Consider the following 18,008-nt stretch of genomic DNA (forward strand, 5'->3'; position numbering starts at 1 on the left):
ATTGACAGTGGCATCTGAGGGGTTAAATGGCCGGGATATGAGTTATCACATAACCTAGTGATCCTGGCCATTGCAGACGGTGTCAGGTGTATAAATCAGCTGCCACCCACAGTGTACAGTGCAAGCTCAGCAACTCCCATTCACTTCTATGTAAGTTCCGGAAACAGAATAGCTCAACTTCCTCGTCTGTTTTTATACTCCCCACCACCTCGTCAGTGAGTGGCTGGAGAGCAGCGAGAGCAAGAGAAGGTAGGATGGGGTTACGGTGCCCTGTTCTAGAGATATCATTTGATTTTCTCCTTTACACTAGGGTACTGCCTTAGGCACGGCCAATAGGCACATACGCTCGGCAGACCTGGGGGCCTTTGTTAGGCCACCGGCTATTATGAAAACTTGAGATCAGATTGGATCCCCCTCCCTCTGTTAAACTCCTTAGGTTCCAGGGTCGCTATTGATCTCGGCATCTAAGGGGTTAAACGCCCATGATCGGAGTTCCCCAAAATGTTACCAATAAAAATGACAGCTCATCCCGCAATAAAACAAGCTCTAGCATACCTCAATCTATGGAAAAATATAAAAGTTATGGCTCTTAGAATATGGCAACACACAACATTTATTTTTTAACGATTCAATTTTTTTTTGTAAAAGTAGTAAAACATAAAAAAAAACTATTTCAATTTGGTATCGCTGTAATTGTATTCACCTGCAGAATAAAGTTAACATGTCGTTTCAACTGACGATAAATGCAGTAAAAACTAAACCCCAAAAAACAATGGAGGTATCGCTGTTTTATTTTCCATTTTTCCAATACATTATATGATGCAATAAAAGGTGCTGTGAATAACTTCAACTCGTCAAGCAAAAAACAAACCCTTATACGGCTATATTGATGGAAAAATAAAAAGTTATGGAGGGGAGAAAAGTACGAAAATGGAAAACTGTATAATGGCTGCAGCGGTAAAGGGTTAACCATACAATAAAGAAAGCTATGAAATGGTTAGGCTTCATGCCGTAAAGGGGTTTCACATTTTGGAGATCCCCATTTTGTATGCCCTATTAGGGCATTTGGAGTTAATACAGGGGTCTCTACTCAGGATCTCCTCTATTAGCCAGAGCACAGAGTCTTAATAAAAAGCTGCTCTTCCTCTGGCAGACCCAGTGCCTAACGTCACCTGCAGTTATCTAGTTGCTGGGAGAAGTTGCCACTGGACATGGGTTGTGCAAAATGGACAACTCCTTTAAGAATAAACATGTTCTATGCAACACTGGATTAATGTATTAGTATACTCTGAGGGTATGTTCATACGCTAAACACCAATGAAAAACGGCTCCAAACACTGCTCAAGAAGTGACATGCACTTCTTTTTTCAAGGCGTTTTTTTTAAAAACCGCCCCGTCGGAACAAAATGCAGTTTTTCCCATTGAAATCAATGGGCAGATTTTTGGAGGCGTTTAGCCTCCATATTCTCAGCCGTTTTTAGAGGGCGTTTATTTTCAGCCGTGTGAACATACCCTCAGGCCTCATTCACACATTGCAGATTTGGTCAGTATTTTGCATTAGTATTTTGAAGCCAATGTCAGGAGTGGATGCATTACAATACTGCATTACAATACTGATTAAAAATACTGATCACATCTGCAATGTGTGAATGAGACCCTACAAACTCCATAATGTAAAATTATATCTGACGTATCAAACTAAAGGCCCTATTACACCGGCCAATTATGGCAGGTGCAACGAGCGCCGATCAACGAGACAGCTCGTTGATCGGCGCTCGTTTGCTCCTGTCACAAGGAGCTATGTATAGGGATGAGCGCTCGTTACTCTGATCGCTCGTCCCCATACATTATTATCATCTGGGCAGCGCGTCTCAGGGAGATGTGCTGCCGACAACGATAATATTTCACTTTCTTAAAATGATACGATCAGCAGATGATCGGGCGTTTGCTCTTTCATCTGCTGATCGCTGCCCTGTTTACACAGGGCAATTATCGGGAACAAGCGTTCTATAAACCCTTGAATGCCCGATGATCGCCCAGTGTAAAAGGGCCTTAACTAGAAGTATGAAACTAGCATACAATGGCCTTCATTTGACTTCTTGGGGTATGTTCACACGGCCAAATTTCAGACGTATACGAGGCGTATTTTGCCTCGTTTTACGTCTGAAAATAGGGCTACAATACGTCGGCAAACATCTGCCCATTCATTTGAATGGGTTTGCCGACGTACTGTGCAGACGACCTGTTATTTACGAGTCGTCGTTTGACAGCTGTCAAACGACGACGCGTAAAAATACTGCCTCGTCAAAAGAAGTGCAGGACACTTCTTTGGACGTTTTTGGAGCTGTTATCTCATAGACTCCAATGAAAACAGCTCCAAAAACGGACGTAAAAAACGCCGCGAAAACGGCGTGAAAACGCCGCGAAAAATGCGAGTTGGTAAAAAAACGTCTGAAAAGCAGGGTCTGTTTTCCCTTGAAAACAGCTCTGGATTTTCAGACGTTTTTGTTGACTACGTGTGAACATACCCTTGTTCTTAATACCGAGGGCAGTCAATAGTCTAGCTTGATGTCATAGTATTATGACTGGTCATATCGTGGCATGCAGATAGAACACCTTGTTTATTTACCGTCTAATAAGTTAATTGACAATTATTTATTGGAATCCTCGTCTCGTCAATGTTAGCTTTTGCCATATTTTGTGAATTAACTCAGTGAACCACAAGTCACAGTATAAAAATAAATTCATCCTGTTGTGACTTGATAATGAATTTAGGAATTGGCAAGATCAACAATGCCTGGCATTAAAAGGTTATTTTTCTCGGGGTTGGTTATAAACAAAATGTGCTAGTCACAGTAATGCTTTTTTTGTTTTTTTTTATAGTAAATAAAAGGACAGCTTCTGTTTTGTTCGTGTATAACAACCCAATATCATGACAACGGCAGAAGTCAACGACTGCACATTATGGAGAGGAGGACCATCTGTCTGCGTCAACATTTTCATTTCGATACTAATTAAAACGTGGTTGGGAGCAGATTCACAATTTCTCGTTTATTGTCTTTATTACTATCGACGGCTGCTGGGGCTCGTGCATAATGAAGGCAACAGGTTTACACAGTACAGAATGTCACAATGTTACATCTACATAAAGCAGAATTGCCTCTGCCAAATAAAGAGAGACGTCTTCTAAACATGAACGCAAATAGATCAAGCTGTCTTTTCTGGAGATAGGATCAGAATGGTTGCCATGAGTAACACCACTGGTCTTGTATATTTCTGTAATGGGCATTCTGGAGTGTTTAAAGGGGTATTCCAGCACAGCGGTCGGCTCTTTCCGTCAGCCTCCCAGGCTTTGAATAGAGTGACACGTGCATGCTTGTCCTCTACTACATTTAAAGTCCTCCCATCCGCCGTCTTGCAGCTGGAGGGAACAGGGAAATGCAGTCCCCGTTCTGGTGATCGGTGGGTGTCTCAGTGGTCAGAACCCCACTGATCTATCATATTTATATTATCCAATGGATAGATGAAAAATGTAAAAGGCTGGAATACTCCTTTAAATGAGCATATACTCAGCGGTTCCCTTTAGTGATAACAGCTGGTTACAAAGGTCAGAGGATCAGATGATCTCTGGGGGAGTAGTAGTAGCCTAAAATATGGTTGTCTACAACATTTATGTCATGTTTCAATACAGTGAAGCCAGTCCAATGGCATCTCATCAAAAAGAGATCGCTAAGGCGGGATTCACACGACCGGGTTGCGTCCGAGCCCGAGTGCCGGCCGGTAAAATCGGCCATTCTGCCCGGCCGGTTTGCATAAAGTTATGCATCCGTGCCGGGCCGATCCGGACAGTGACATCAGCGGCAACTCCTGAAGGGGAATCCCCATGTGTTCGGGGATTCCGCTTCAGGAATTTCCCCTGATGTCACTGCCCAGATATGGACAGAGACATCAAGCGCTCTGTCCAGGAGCGGAATCCCCGAACACACGGGGATTCCGCTCCTTCAAGGAGCTAAAGTGCGGCTAGCACATAGCAGAGCGGGGAGATACCTCCCCGCTCTGCTATAGTGGCGTCGCTACAGTAGTAGCAGCAGCAGCAGCTGCTGCAGCTGCTAGCGGCGCCATCAAAGGTGTCGCCGGGCCAGGGCGCTTTTAAAACAAGCAGGAGAAGGGAGCCAGCGCAGCGCTCCCTTCCACCTGCTGTACACCCCGGCCCTGCCACACCGTGTACAGCGATGCCATTCGTCAGAATGGCATCAACTCCTCCTCCTCACATGCACTCTGCGCTGTGAGGAGGAGGAGATAGAGCGCAAGAGCCGGAAAACCCGGCCGTCACTCGGGACACATCCCGGTGATGGCCGGGTATTACCCGGCCCCATAGACTTCTATGGGAGCCGGGCGGCCGGGTACCCGGGCGAAAATAGAGCATGTCCTATTTTTTGACGGGCGGTTTTCCCGGCCGTCAAAAAATCGGTCGTGTGAATAGCCCCATTAGGGGTCTATTATTGCTAATGCAGCCGGGTGCCGGCCGATTTATGAACGGCCGGCACCCGGCCGGGAAACCCTGCCGTGTGAATGAGGCCTAAGGAGATGAAAGAGAGTGGGAGAAGCATGAAAGTATAAAACAAGTAAGGGCTCATTCAGACGAGCGTGTATCACATGGTGTGATGGCCATTAAAACAACGACCGTCACACAGACTCATGTATTTCAATGGGGTCGTTCACACGATTGTGGTTTCAAAGGAGCATGTGAAGGGTCAGTTAAAAAAGTTGGACATGTCCTATTTTGTAGCACTTCACGCATCCCTCAATAGACTCTAGTCTATGGGGGATGCGTTATAACACGTCCCGCACAGGTGCAGCACGTGTGCACCTCGGAAGTGAAAAGACGGCAGATTTTCACGTCCGACATTGGTCACGTTTGTGTGAATGTAGCCTAAGGTCCTGTTCACATAAGGGTCATGTAAACAGAGTCATGACAGATCTGTTATCAAACGGATCCCAATGTATCCTGATGGACCCCATTGCCTTACATTAGGGTCCATCAGGTTTTTATTGGCAAGAATAGCACTGCAGACTGCATTATTCGTGCAATAAAATATGCCATAATGGAGAACAGCGCTATTGTGAACAGAGGCTAAGAGTGTCAAGATTTACTATCAGTCTGACACTTTGGGCACTAGCATAAGTTTGGCAAAGTGGGACTACTATGACCTGTGCCAAACCGCTGATCAAAGACAGGGGAAAAATTAAGGGGGTTTTCTAGGGCCTGAAAACCCCTCTCTGAACTGTTCACGAAAAAACTGCATATGAATTTATTATTGAGTTAGATAAGAGCAGTAAATATCTCTATGTAGTGAGCACCCCCTAGTGGTAATGCAGAAAGAAAGAATTGTCAGAACTGTGGAACTATTTATTACAAAAAATTTAAATATAGGTGCACTTTCCTGTCCAAGTCCACCCATAACCCCTGCACCATCCGAAACAATAGAATAATATGATATAATTATATAATTCTAATAAATGGTTAAGTGTTAAACACAAAGAACCATAGACCTCCAGGGGTATTAGATATTAACCCATAACACCCAAATATAATCTATAATCAATATCCCTTCTCCACCTTAGACCACTAGAGGTATTCGGTAGTAACTGCTAAACCACTCTAGTCCACTAGGAGTATGACAGGAATGCTATCACTAACCCCGAAACGAGTCCATGTAAAAGTGTATGATGTAATTTATGTAGAAAGTTGGCAAAGTCTGTATAATTAGGGGCATTTTGCTGTCTCCATTTTGAGCATCAAAGCATTTGGAAACCGCCTTTAAAAACCCTGTGTTTGCCCCTGTTTTTTTTAAATAGGCTGTCCTAATGGGATAATCCCCATAACATTTCATGGTGTAATGGTGTATTGCTGCAAACGCAAATCTGTCATGTATGTAATTTAGTGTTCAAACTGAGTGGTAGGATACCTGTCGAAAGATGGCTTCTCCCCACAATCGAAGGCATCTTGTAATTCCTTCACCAGGTTAGCCTGTCCAGGTAGTCGAAATAATCCTTCCTCTTTCAGCCCTCGCTGTCGGATGAAGTCCACACACTGCTCCACCAACATCGGCGCCAGACGAGCGCCATATCGCTTCTCATACCGTACTGTGTCTTCAAGCTTCTGACCAAAGATCCCTGGATTTATTGAAGTAAATCAAATTAAATGTAAGTACATAGCTTTATATGAATTATGTGTTACAATTCCAGGATTAAAGATTGTATGGACCCAAAAATATGCTAGAAATTAAAACATATATATTTTATAATATCTAATGTATTGAATAGAAATAGCATACTCTGAAAAGAAGAAAAATAATTATCCCAACCAAAATGTTTTTACAAGGATTTTACATTATTAATGTATACGGCTGCAAGGTTATCTAAAAACGGATGACTCCAGAACATTATACACACTGCTACTTGAAGGCATTCAGTGATTGCATTGGAATAAAGGTTGATTTCCTAGGAATCTGCTCTTACCTGCCATGAAGTGACAGGACAACTGTCCCGTATTGTAATCATGTTTTCAGTACGGGACAGTAGTTCCACGGAGAGGCAGGGACTCCTAGCATCGTACATAAGTATGATGCTAGGAGCCCGGCTCCCTGCACTGAGTTCGGTCCGGGACTTCCGGCCGAAATACGTCCGTCAATTACGGACATAATTAGTGTGTGTGCACATACCCTAAAAGTTATTTGATGAACTCAAATTTCCATAAATAGCAAGGTTACTTCTTGACAGTCAGTGTCAGTATAAAGTTCTCAGAGACCTTGTAAGCCATAAACCACATACTAAGGCCCACTGCACACGACCGTAGCCGTAATTCCCGTCCGCGGATAGTCACACACATTTGCGGGCCGTGCTCCCTTATAAAGTATGGGAGCACGGTTCGTAAAATAAAAAAATAGGACATGTGCTATTTTTTGCGGAGCATTTCCACAGCCCGAACACTTTCCCGTAAATATATACGGGAAGGTGTCCATGGGCAATAAAAATGAATGGGTCCGTACTTTGATCGGAAATTACGGTTCGTAATTGCGGATCAAAATTACAGCCGTGTACATGGGGCCTAACACATGGAAATATATGTCTTTCTGATACTACAGCCAGGTCAACATCAATCCTCCTCTAAATTAAGCTCTAGATCCATTTTTACTGAAGGCATGAAACTAGAGCCTCATTGACAGAAGATTTGATGTTGCCTATTTGCAGTACTGAAATCAGAGACCCTCATTGTGCAGTAGAAGCCGGGCAGCAATGTGGAGTACTCCTTTAAGGTGTATGTCCGCAACAATTTTTTTTCTCTATTGCAGCACATTTGTGAATAGTCTTGATTAAAAATATTCTACTGACCTGTGAATATAGCTCTTTTGCAGACCTATGTGTTGCCATGGTTACAGACTACAAACAAACCTGTGGGTATCCTGATCCTCCACTCTAATTGGTTCTCCACTTGCTTTTCCCGCTAACCCACAGAGAGTACAACAGTGCAGATAGAAAGGACTACCACATGATACAAAAAAATAAAAAGTACTGTAGCTTGCAAAGCTGAACGTCCTTCACACGGCAGTATTTTGTTCAGTATTTTGCATCAGTATTTGGAAGACAATATATCTAGTATATGGAAGATAATAATCTTTCAATATTTTAGATGCACTCCTGGCTTTGACTTACAAATTCTGATGCAAAATACTGCCGTGTGAATATGGCCTTAGGCCAGGATCACACACACAGTTGTGATGCAGTTTTTTGTGGCAGTTTTTGGCTCAGTGCTTTTTTAGCCAAACACAGAAGTGGACACAAAAAGAAAGGAGATGCTTCAGTCTTTCTTTATACCTTTCCTTCCTTTTGGATCCACTTCTGGCTTTGGCTAAAAAAACTACATTAAAACTGTGTGTGTGATCCGTCTTGCTCTCATGATTAGCAACGCTATGAGCATTCACCAGGAGGGGGCATCCTTTTTAAATTTTTTACTGGGGTCCCAACCTCTGTGTGCCCTTATGAGTCTAGTGAATTATGTGAAGTATCATAATGTCACAAAACGCTTTTTTCTTATTAATAGATATCACTGTTAGGGTCAGTTCGCACAGAGTTTTTTTGGCGCTGATTTTGACGCAGAAACGACATCGGAATCAGCACAAAAAAAACGGCCGAAATTGTCCCCCATTGATTTTAATGGGAGGCAGAGGCGTTTTTTTCCCCGGGTGGCTTTTGGCATGGCCTTCCTTGCTGCGGTTTCCGCCTCTGACCTCCCATTGAAATTGACGGGAGGCAGAAAAAACCTGCGGCGCTCGTTTCTGTGCATTTTCCGCTGCGTGTTTTGCTCTCGGTCCTTGCATTAGCTTCAATGTCCGCGGGCGAAAAACGGATGGAAAAAATTGGAAAAATACATGCAGGACGTTTAAAATATGCCTCAAGGAATTCTAAGGGTATGTGCACACGGTAGCAGGCTTTTACGTCTGAAAAGACAGACTGTTTTCAAGAGAAAACAGCTGCCTCGTTTCAGCCGTAAAAGCTCCTCCTCACATTTTGTGAGGCTTCTCTGACAGCCGTAAATTTTGAGCTGTGCTTCATTGACTTCAATGAAGAACGGCTCAAATTACGTCTGAAAGAAGTGTCCTGCACTTCTTTTGACAAGGCTGTATTTTTACGCGTCGTCGTTTGACAGCTGTCAAACGACGACGCGTAAATGACAGGTTGTCTGCACAGTACGTCGGCAAACCCATTCAAATGAATGGGCAGATGTTTGCCCACGTATTGTAGCCCTATTTTCAGACGTAAAACGAGGCATAATACGCCTCGTTTACATCTGAAAATAGGTCGTGTGAACCGAGCCTAAGGCAGATTTTTCCTGCCTGCAAAAAACTCAGTGTGCACAGGGCCTTAGGGTTCACACAGAGTTTTTTGGAAGGGAAAAAAAATCTGCCTCATAATTCGTTTAGGAATTTTGAGGCAGATTCTAAATAGTTCGGAAATTTTTTTTTTTGCATTTTTGTAGCCTTTTGTTGCCCACGTTTTTTTTTTTGTTGCTAATGCAAAAATCACAGGCAAAAACCGCCGCAGAAAAATGCTCAAAATGAGCGCCGCAGGTTTTTTCTGCCTCCCATTCATTGGGGGGCAGAGACGGAAACCGCTTGAAGAAAGAGCATGCCGCTTTTTTTTTCCACGAGCGGCCAAAAGCCAGCCGGAAAAGAGAAATCAATGTGGGCCGATTTAAGCCCTTATGCACATGACAGGATTTCCCGGTCGTATGACGGCCGTTCAAAAAGTGGCCGTCACGCGGCTGCAGTAGGAACAATAGACCCCTAATTCTAATTCACAAGGCCGATTTTTTGACGGCCCGGGAAACCCGGCCGTCAAAAAATGGAGCATGCCCTATTTTCGGCCGTTCTCTCGGCCACCCGGCTCCCATAGAAGTCTATGGGGCCGGGTAATACACGGCCATCACTTGAATGTGCTCCAAGTGATGGCCGTGTCTTCCCTCACTCGCTCTCTCTCCTTCTCCTCCTCACAGTGTGAAGTGCATGTGAGGAGTAGGAGGGTATTTTTTTGCGCCCTGTAGGAGCGGAATCCCCAATCCCCGGCCACAGCTTCGGCAACGCTGTGGCCGGGGATTGGGGATTCCGCTCCAGCAGAAGTCCCTGACTTCACTGTGTCCATATATGGACACAGTGACGTCAGGGACTTCTGAAGCGGAATCCCCGGCGATGCGGGCGGGGATTCCGCTCCAGGAGAAGTCCCTGGCTTCACTGTCCATAAATGGACACAGTGACGTCAGGGACTTGTGAAGCGGATTCCCCGGCGAGGTGGCCGGGGATTCCGATCCAGGAGAAGTCCCTCACTTCACTGTCCATATATGGACAGTGAAGTGAGGGACTTCTCCTGGAGCCGTCCCCTACAGGAAAGTAGGGGGGGTGCCATCTATGGGGGGTGACTATGTACAAGGGTTCTGTGTAGCACTACCTACAGAGGGCTGTGTGGCATTACCTACAGAGGGGCTGTGTGGCATTGCTTACAGGGGGACTGTGTGGCATTACCTACAGGGGGCTGTGTGGCATCGCTTACAGGGGGGTCTGTGTGGCACTAAATACAAGGGGGTCTGTGTGGCATTACCAGCAGGGGGGCTGTGGTAGTATCTACAGAGGGCAGTGTGTGGCATTATCTACAGAGGGAAGTGTGTGGCAAAAAATTTACAAATGAAATTCGTCCGATTTTAAAACAGACAGGGAAAACACGGATGCAAAACGGGTCAAAATCGGCCGTTAAAAACGGCAACACGGCCCGGAGCGGAATGGATGAAAATCGGATGCAAAACGGCCAGGAAAAACGGCTCAAAACGGCCGTTTTTATCGGCCGACACTCGGACCCTGTCGTGTGAATAAGGCCTAAGGCATTTCTTGGTGCTAATTCTGACGCGTTTTCCCGCATCAAAATTGTCACCACAAGACACTGTGTGAACTGACCCTTAAAGGGGTTGTCCAGTTGTAAAAATTGATGGCTTTTTCTCAGGATAGGCCATATGATCAGTCGGGGTCCATTTCCCGCCACCCCGCCGATCAGCTGTTTTGAAGGGGCCGGAGTGCTGCTTCCTCTTCATTTCCTTTACTGTTCACATTGTGAATCGCGGACACACTTGTAGCGGTGGTTCACAGTATTAGGCCGGATTCACACGAGCGTGTGCGTTTTGCGCGCGCAAAAAACGTGGCGTTTTGCTAGCGCAAAAGGTACATAACAGCTCTGTGTGTCAGCAGCATATGATGCGTGGCTGCATGATTTTCAAGCAGCCGCGATCATTATGACACTCTTTGTATGTTTGTAAACAGAAAAGCACGTGGTGCTTTTCTGTTTTCATTCATAGTTTTACTGCTGTTGCGCGAATCACGCGCGTCACACGGAAGTGCTTCTGTGTGCTGCGCGTGATTTTCACGCACCCATTGACTTCAATGGGTGCGTGATGCGCGAACAACGCACAAATATAGGACATGTCGTGAGTTTTACGCAGCGGACACACGCTGCGTGAAACTCACGGTCAGTCTGCACGGCCCCATAGACTAATATAGGTCCGTGCGACCGTTGCTTGGACGTATATCACGTTTGTCTGAATAAGCCCTTACAGTCTCTTCCCTTCAATGGAAGAATGCTGTAATACTGTGAACCGCTGCTACAAGTGTGTTGGCGATTCACAGAGTGAGTAGTAAAGGAAATATAGGGGAAGCAGCACTCGTACGAGCGCTCCGGCCCCTTCAAAACAGCTGATCGGTGACGGGAGTCGGACCCCAAACGATCAGATATTGATGGCCTATCCTTGGGATAGGCCATCATTTTATATTATTTAGAGCTGGACAACCCCTTTTAACTTTTAACGAGCTAAAATAAAACTTGTATTTAACTACACCTTACAACCTAAGTAAACTGCTGAAACAACATTCTGCTCTATTGCAAACCAATACCTAAAAAAGTTCCAAAACTGTATAGTAAATGATGTCAGATGGCTGGTGGCTAGATTATTGATTCTTAATAGGGACCATGGACATTGCCCAAATACTTTAGAAAGGAACTCTCTAGCCTCTCAGGAAACAATAGCAGTTCGAACAGTAAAAGTAATAGCCTATAATAATATAAATTAATTAGCATTTTCAAAATGGGGCATTGTGGATCTATCTACTTTAACCCACTTGTACCTTATAGAAATACTTTTTCGAGGGTTGGAAATAGGAACATTTTGAAGGCTTTTTCCTGGCTGGGATGTCAACCTGACTCAGTGTCTGACTTTAAAAAGTCATTCACGGAAGTCAACGAAATAAAGATCTCTAGAGGTTCAAGCTGTGACATATACCCGCACATCATTTATTTCAGCAGACTGGGAAGCTGCTCTTTAAACGTGAAACTAGTCCCACAACTCTGCTGCTCAACCACAGCTTTCAGCATACGTAAGTAGCAAAAGTGCTTACAGCTGAACGGAAAATAGTAATATGCATCTCATGACCAAGTGGCCGGGCAAAGGAAAGATTAAGCATTAACAGGAACACTCATAATAGCTCTGACAACTGAAACATGCCGAGATATCCCCAATCACGTGTCTGCCTTCTGTAAAGATACAGAATGATTAGCAATAGGGCTCATGCACACGGCATAGCTGTGCAGGCTTTAACAGACTTCATGTGGGGTTGACCGGGCATTTTATATTGATGACCTATCCATGACCTATCCATAGGATAGGTCATCACGGCACACCCACTGATGTCTATTCAGTGTTTACCAGGAACAGCGCCATACACTTCCGTAGCGGCTGTGCCTGGGATTGCAGCTCAGGCGGAATTACATGCAATCCCAGGCACAGCCGATCAACTAATTTTCACGGAGTTAGGCCTTATTTACACTGCAGTTTTTCACAGCGGCTGTTTCAATGAATAAAGCCTTAGGCCTTATTTACACAAACGTCCGTGGGATGGCCGTTGAAACAGCAGCCGTCCCACGGACCTATGTAATTCAATGTGGCCGTTCACACAGCCGTTGTTTCAACGGAACGTGTGAAGGGTCCGTGGGATAATAGGACATGTCCATTCTTTTCGCGCATCACGCATCCCTCTATAGACTCTCAACTATGGGGGATGCGTGACATCGCGTCCCGCAGCGCTGAGCACGGATGCACCTCGGACGTGAAAAACAGCAGTTTTTCACGTCCGAGATGCGCAGTGCTCGTGTAAATAAGGCCTTACAGTCAAGGGCGCATGCTTTTCTATGGCAGCCCTGCAAAACAAAGCGGTAATACAGTTGTGTGCATGAGCCAAATACTATATTTGTAGGGACTGTAACAATTTATATGAGGCAGTATCATATTTTCCTATTCATTAATATTCTGTTTCAGAAATATATTTCAGGGTGTTTACAGTCGAAAATATCTCTCTCTCTCTCTCTCTCTCTCTCTATATATATATACATATATATATAAATATATATATATGTAAATTACACAATGTACACTGTAACTTTAAGAAACAACAACATTCTTCGTGAAGCTTGTTTGTGATGTCCCCTGAAAGTAATTGCACATTTTATTTTCGGCAATGTCCTGAATGCACTTTAGTCATCTGAAAATTAATCTGTTAATCTCAGTCTCCAAATTCTGCACATTCCATGAGTTGGTGGGGGAGGGAGAGCATCTGCGGGAACCTGTCGCTGATTGGTGGATCACATAGTTTGCAAAGTCTTCCATAGACTTGTTTATACAAACTACAATATACGGCCAGAGATACAAAACATCACATTACTCTGGAGTCGAACAGGCAAAGTCCATGTTATGCGGTCAACATGTTATATTTATTATACCGGGCTATAATGCAAACTTTGAACATTTTGAGAGTAAACTGTTGTGAATATCTTCCTAAAAGTTTGATTTAAATTCAGAGATGTAAGAAGCAATGAGAAATATGTAGTATTAGTGCTATACAATTTACAGTTTTAACACATAAAGTTCTTCAATGTATGATGAAAAATTATACAATATCTGTATCAATAACTTTTCTTGTAGTCATTGAATGGGAACCTTTATTGCTTACTTCCAGTTATACGAATCTGTCCTGATGGACACACAGGTATATACTTGAATAGGCTCTGTTCTGAACATACGTAGCTATAGGATCCTATAAACCCGAGAGGGGCCAACAGGCTGTACTTTTGGCCTCCATCAGAGTGGTATGCAGACTGCATTTCCTATATAGTCGGCCACTGCAAAAAAAAATGTATACCGTACGTTTTTGTTTAACATTGTAGCCAATGGGCAGTATATGCCACTGTACTGTATGGGTTTGAGATATATACTAGTCCATCTCAGTGAATTAGAATATCATCAAAAAGTTAATTTATTTCAGTAATTCAATTTAAAAAGTGAAGCTCCTATATTCTATAGATTCATTACACACAGAGTGATCTATTTCCAGCAGTTTTTTCTTCTTTCAATGTTGATGATTATGGTAACCGTTAATGAAAATCCAAAATTTAGTGTCTCAGAAAATTAGAATATTATATAAGCCCAATTCCAAAAATGATTTTTAATACCGAAATGTCGCCCTACTTGAAAAGTATGTCCAGTATATGCCCTCAATACTTGGTCGGGGCTCCTTTTGCATGAATTACTGCATCAATGCGGCGTGGCATGGAGGCGATCAGTCTGTGGCACTGCTGAGGTGTTATCAATGAGGCGTGGCATGGAGGTGATCAGCCTGTGGCACTGCTGAGGTGTTATCAATGTGGCGTGGCATGGAGGCGATCAGCCTGTGGCACTGCTGAGGTGTTATCAATGCGGCATGGCATGGAGGCGATCAGCCTGTGGCACTGCTGAGGTGTTATCAATGCGGCGTGGCATGGAGGCGATCAGCCTGTGGCACTGCTGAGGTGTTATGGAAGCCCAGGTTGCTTTGATAGTGGCCTTCAGCTCGTCTGCATTGTTGGGTCTGGTGTCTCTCATCTTCCTCTTGACAATACTCCATAGATTCCCTATGGGGTTTAGGTCAGGTGAGTTTTCTGGTCAATCAAGCGCAGTGATACTGTGGTTATTAAACCAGGTATTGTTACTTGTGGCAGTGTGGGCAGGTGCCAAGTCCTGCTGGAAAATGAAATCAGCATCTCCATAAAGCTTGTCAGCAGAGGGAAGCATGAAGTGCTCGAAAATTTCCTGCTAGACGGCTGCGCTGACTCTGGACTTGATATAACACAGTGGACCAACACTGCTGCTCAGTGTCCAAAGTCCTGTTTTCAGATGAAAGTAAATTTAGCATTTAATTTAGAAATCTCGGTCCCAGAGTCTGGAGGAAGAGTGGAGGGGCAGCAATACAAGTTGCTTGCGGTCCAGTGTGAAGTTTCCACAGTCAGTGATGGTTTGGTGGCCATGTCATCTGCTGGTGTTGGTCCACTGTGTTATATTAAGTCCAGAGTCAGCGCAGACATCTACCAGGAAATTTTCGAGCACTTCATGCTTCCCTCTGCTGACAAGCTTTATGGAGATGCTGATTTCATTTTCCAGCAGGACTTGGCACCTGCCCACACTGCCAAAAGTGCCAATACCTGGTTTAATAACCACAGTATCGCTGTGCTTGATTGACGAGCAAACTCGCCTGACCTAAACCCCATAGAGAATCTATTGAGTATTGTCAAGAGGAAGATGAGACACCAGACCCAACAATGCAGACGAGCTGAAGGCCGCTATCAAAGCAACCTGGGCTTCCATAACACCTCAGCAGTGCCACATGCTGATCGCCTCCATGCCACGCCGCATTGATAACACCTCAGCAGTGCAACAGGCTGATCGCCTCCATGCCACGCCACATTGATAACCTCAGCAGTGCCACAGACTGATCGCCCCCATGCCACGCCGCATTGCTAACACCTCAGTAGTGCCACAGGCTGATCGCCCCCATGCCACGCCGCATTGATAACACCTCAGCAGTGCCACAGGCTGATCGCCTCCATGCCACACCACATTGATGCAGCAATTCATGCAAAAGGAGCCCGACCAAGTATTGAGGGCATATACTGTACATACTTTTCAGTAAGCCAACATTTCGGTATTAAAAAAATAATTTTTGAAATGGGGCTTATATAATCTAGTTTTCTGAGACTAAATTTTGGGTTTTCATTAACTGTTACCATAATCATCAACATTAAAAGAAAAAAATGCTGGAAATAGATCACTCTGTGTGTAATGAATCTATATAGTATATGACTTTCACTTTTTGAATTAAATTACTGAAATAAATTAACTTTTTGATGATATTCTAATTAATTGAGAAGGACTAATATGTCGGGGAATACTCCTGACGTATAACTCTGATGTGTCGCTCTGAAGTGATGTAAACAGACCTTACTGCCTTTTCCGATACGTTTTTAGGTGCGTTTTTTTAATTTTTATGCGAAAATAGATGCGATCTTTAGGCTGAGGATTTGGCACTTTTAAAAAAAAATAAAACTGCCAGATACAATTCTAAGATTGAAACGCAAGATAAATTGACATGCTGCAGATTTTAAAATACGCATTGCAGGTCAATTTAGGTGCGGAAAAATTCTGCAATGTGTAGATGAGATTACTTGACATCTCATTTACTTTGCTGGTACTGTAGTACACTGTGGATTTTTGTGTGCATGTGGCTTTACAGGTAAAGTGCAGTTATCAGAGCTTGTTGAGTACTATAAGGGCACGTTCAGACGTGGCGGAATTTTTACACTGCAAATGTTGGTGCAGTTTTGGGGCAATTACGCAACGAATCTGCACCAACAGTTGCATATTTCATTCAGACGTTGCAGAAAACACAGCGGACTTGCCACAGATTTCAGTTTTTGCATTGCAAAGGCTGAAATCTGCAGTGAAATTCCGCTTCTTCTCCGCAACAATCAGTGCATGCTGCGGAGGGAAAATTCCGCACCGCAGCCTATGGTCCGCAGCGGAGTTTTCCGCAAAGTCTGAACTAACTTGCCTAAAAATGTATAGAAATAAATGTAAAAAACGGCCGCCGGAGAATTCCACTGCGCACTATCCGCAGCGGAATTCCACAGCAATTCCGCCACGTCTCAATGTGCCCTAAGTGTTGGCTTTAAGCCAATTTTTCAAACCAAGACAAGTTCATGGTCAATACAACATTTCCCCAGATAGGTAGAGATGTAGTCTTCCAGCTAGTATAATCAAGTCCTGCATAAGCAGGCAGTGTGAAGGTAAAGTTGTATAACTTGCTTATTGCACAGTGAAGTCATATTGCTAGAGAGCCACTAGACCAGTGGTCCTCAACTGGTGGACAGCGGTCAAGTGGCGTCGCTGGCACTGGGCATCCATGGCAGAAGCCCAGATTTCTGGTGTGGTGCCCTGGGCGACTGCTACAATCAATTGTATCTGTGTCCTCAGGATGCAGATATATTTGAATACTATAGCGGAGCAGGGAGCTATCAGCTCGCTGCTCCACTATTCAATAGGCTACAGGCAATTTTAGGCATGCAGCCTATAAGACCCTGGGACAGGATCCCTGCACAGGCCAGCGTGATGACGTTACTGCATTGCACCAGCCTACACAATGGTCCCATCTCGGCTTCTCATTGGCTGCAGGCCTAACTTGGCGTTCTTTGCTATCTACAGGGGCTGTATGTGGCACTATCTATCTGGGGCATTGTGGATCTATCTACAAGGGGGTGTGTGGCACCATCTACAATGGGCATTGTGGCACTATCTACAAGGGGGAAATGTAGGGCACTATCTACAAGGGGCATTGTCTGGCATTGTCACAGTACCCCATGTAGATACTTTCTAAAAGGGGCATTGTTTGGCATTGTCTACAGGGGCATTGCGTGGCAACTATGTACAAAGGGCAATATGTGTGGCACTATCTACAGAGGGAACTGTGTGGCACTCTCTATAAGGGGCATTGTGTGGCACTATCTACAGGGACAGATAAGCCTCGGCATTCTGCCACAAATCCACGGGAAATCAGATCCGTATGGATATAGCCTGTTGGTGCTCAGCTGAGACCTTCATCTGACGACAGACCCAGGTAAATGGACCTTTACAAAAAATACTTAAGTACCCCTGCACTAGACTATACAAATGAATACTTAATTTTATTACGTTTGTATAATCTATTGTGTGTCATCATAATGGGTAGATGGTGGAGCAGGTTCTGGTAGCTTTTTTCCCACAAATAGCGGAGATCAAAATGTTTCTGGTGAGATACCAGGAAGCACTTGCTTTTCTTGTGAGCTAAGAATGCCGCTGGCTGCCCCTTGTTCACAGCTGAATGGAGTATACACAAGTGCTTGCTCTTAGGCTCTGAGGGAGCTTGGCTTCTCTCCCCATCCTTTCAAAGGCTGCTTTATATTTGCACATGATAATTGCTGGATAGTTTCTTTTCACCTGTTGGAAAAGGTCACAGCTCAGCAAGCCCACTCTGCTTTGATGCAAGCTTTGACTTAGCCATTCCTTAAATCGG

At 44.3% G+C, this 18,008-nt stretch overlaps 1 protein-coding gene across 6 annotated transcripts in view; it reads right to left on the reverse strand.

The window, feature by feature from the left end:
- ARHGAP24 (Rho GTPase activating protein 24) overlaps positions 1-18,008 on the reverse strand; it is a 923,793-nt gene that overhangs the window by 43,402 nt on the left and 862,383 nt on the right. For all 6 annotated transcript variants that reach the window (XM_075861028.1, XM_075861020.1, XM_075861033.1 and 3 more), the window contains one exon: positions 5,970-6,177. In XM_075861028.1, coding sequence (XP_075717143.1) covers positions 5,970-6,177 — 208 coding nt within the window. The remainder of the gene's footprint in view (positions 1-5,969; positions 6,178-18,008) is intronic.

The sequence above is a fragment of the Rhinoderma darwinii genome, chromosome 1 (genome assembly GCF_050947455.1).
Source record: "Rhinoderma darwinii isolate aRhiDar2 chromosome 1, aRhiDar2.hap1, whole genome shotgun sequence".
Lineage (NCBI taxonomy): Eukaryota > Metazoa > Chordata > Amphibia > Anura > Rhinodermatidae > Rhinoderma > Rhinoderma darwinii.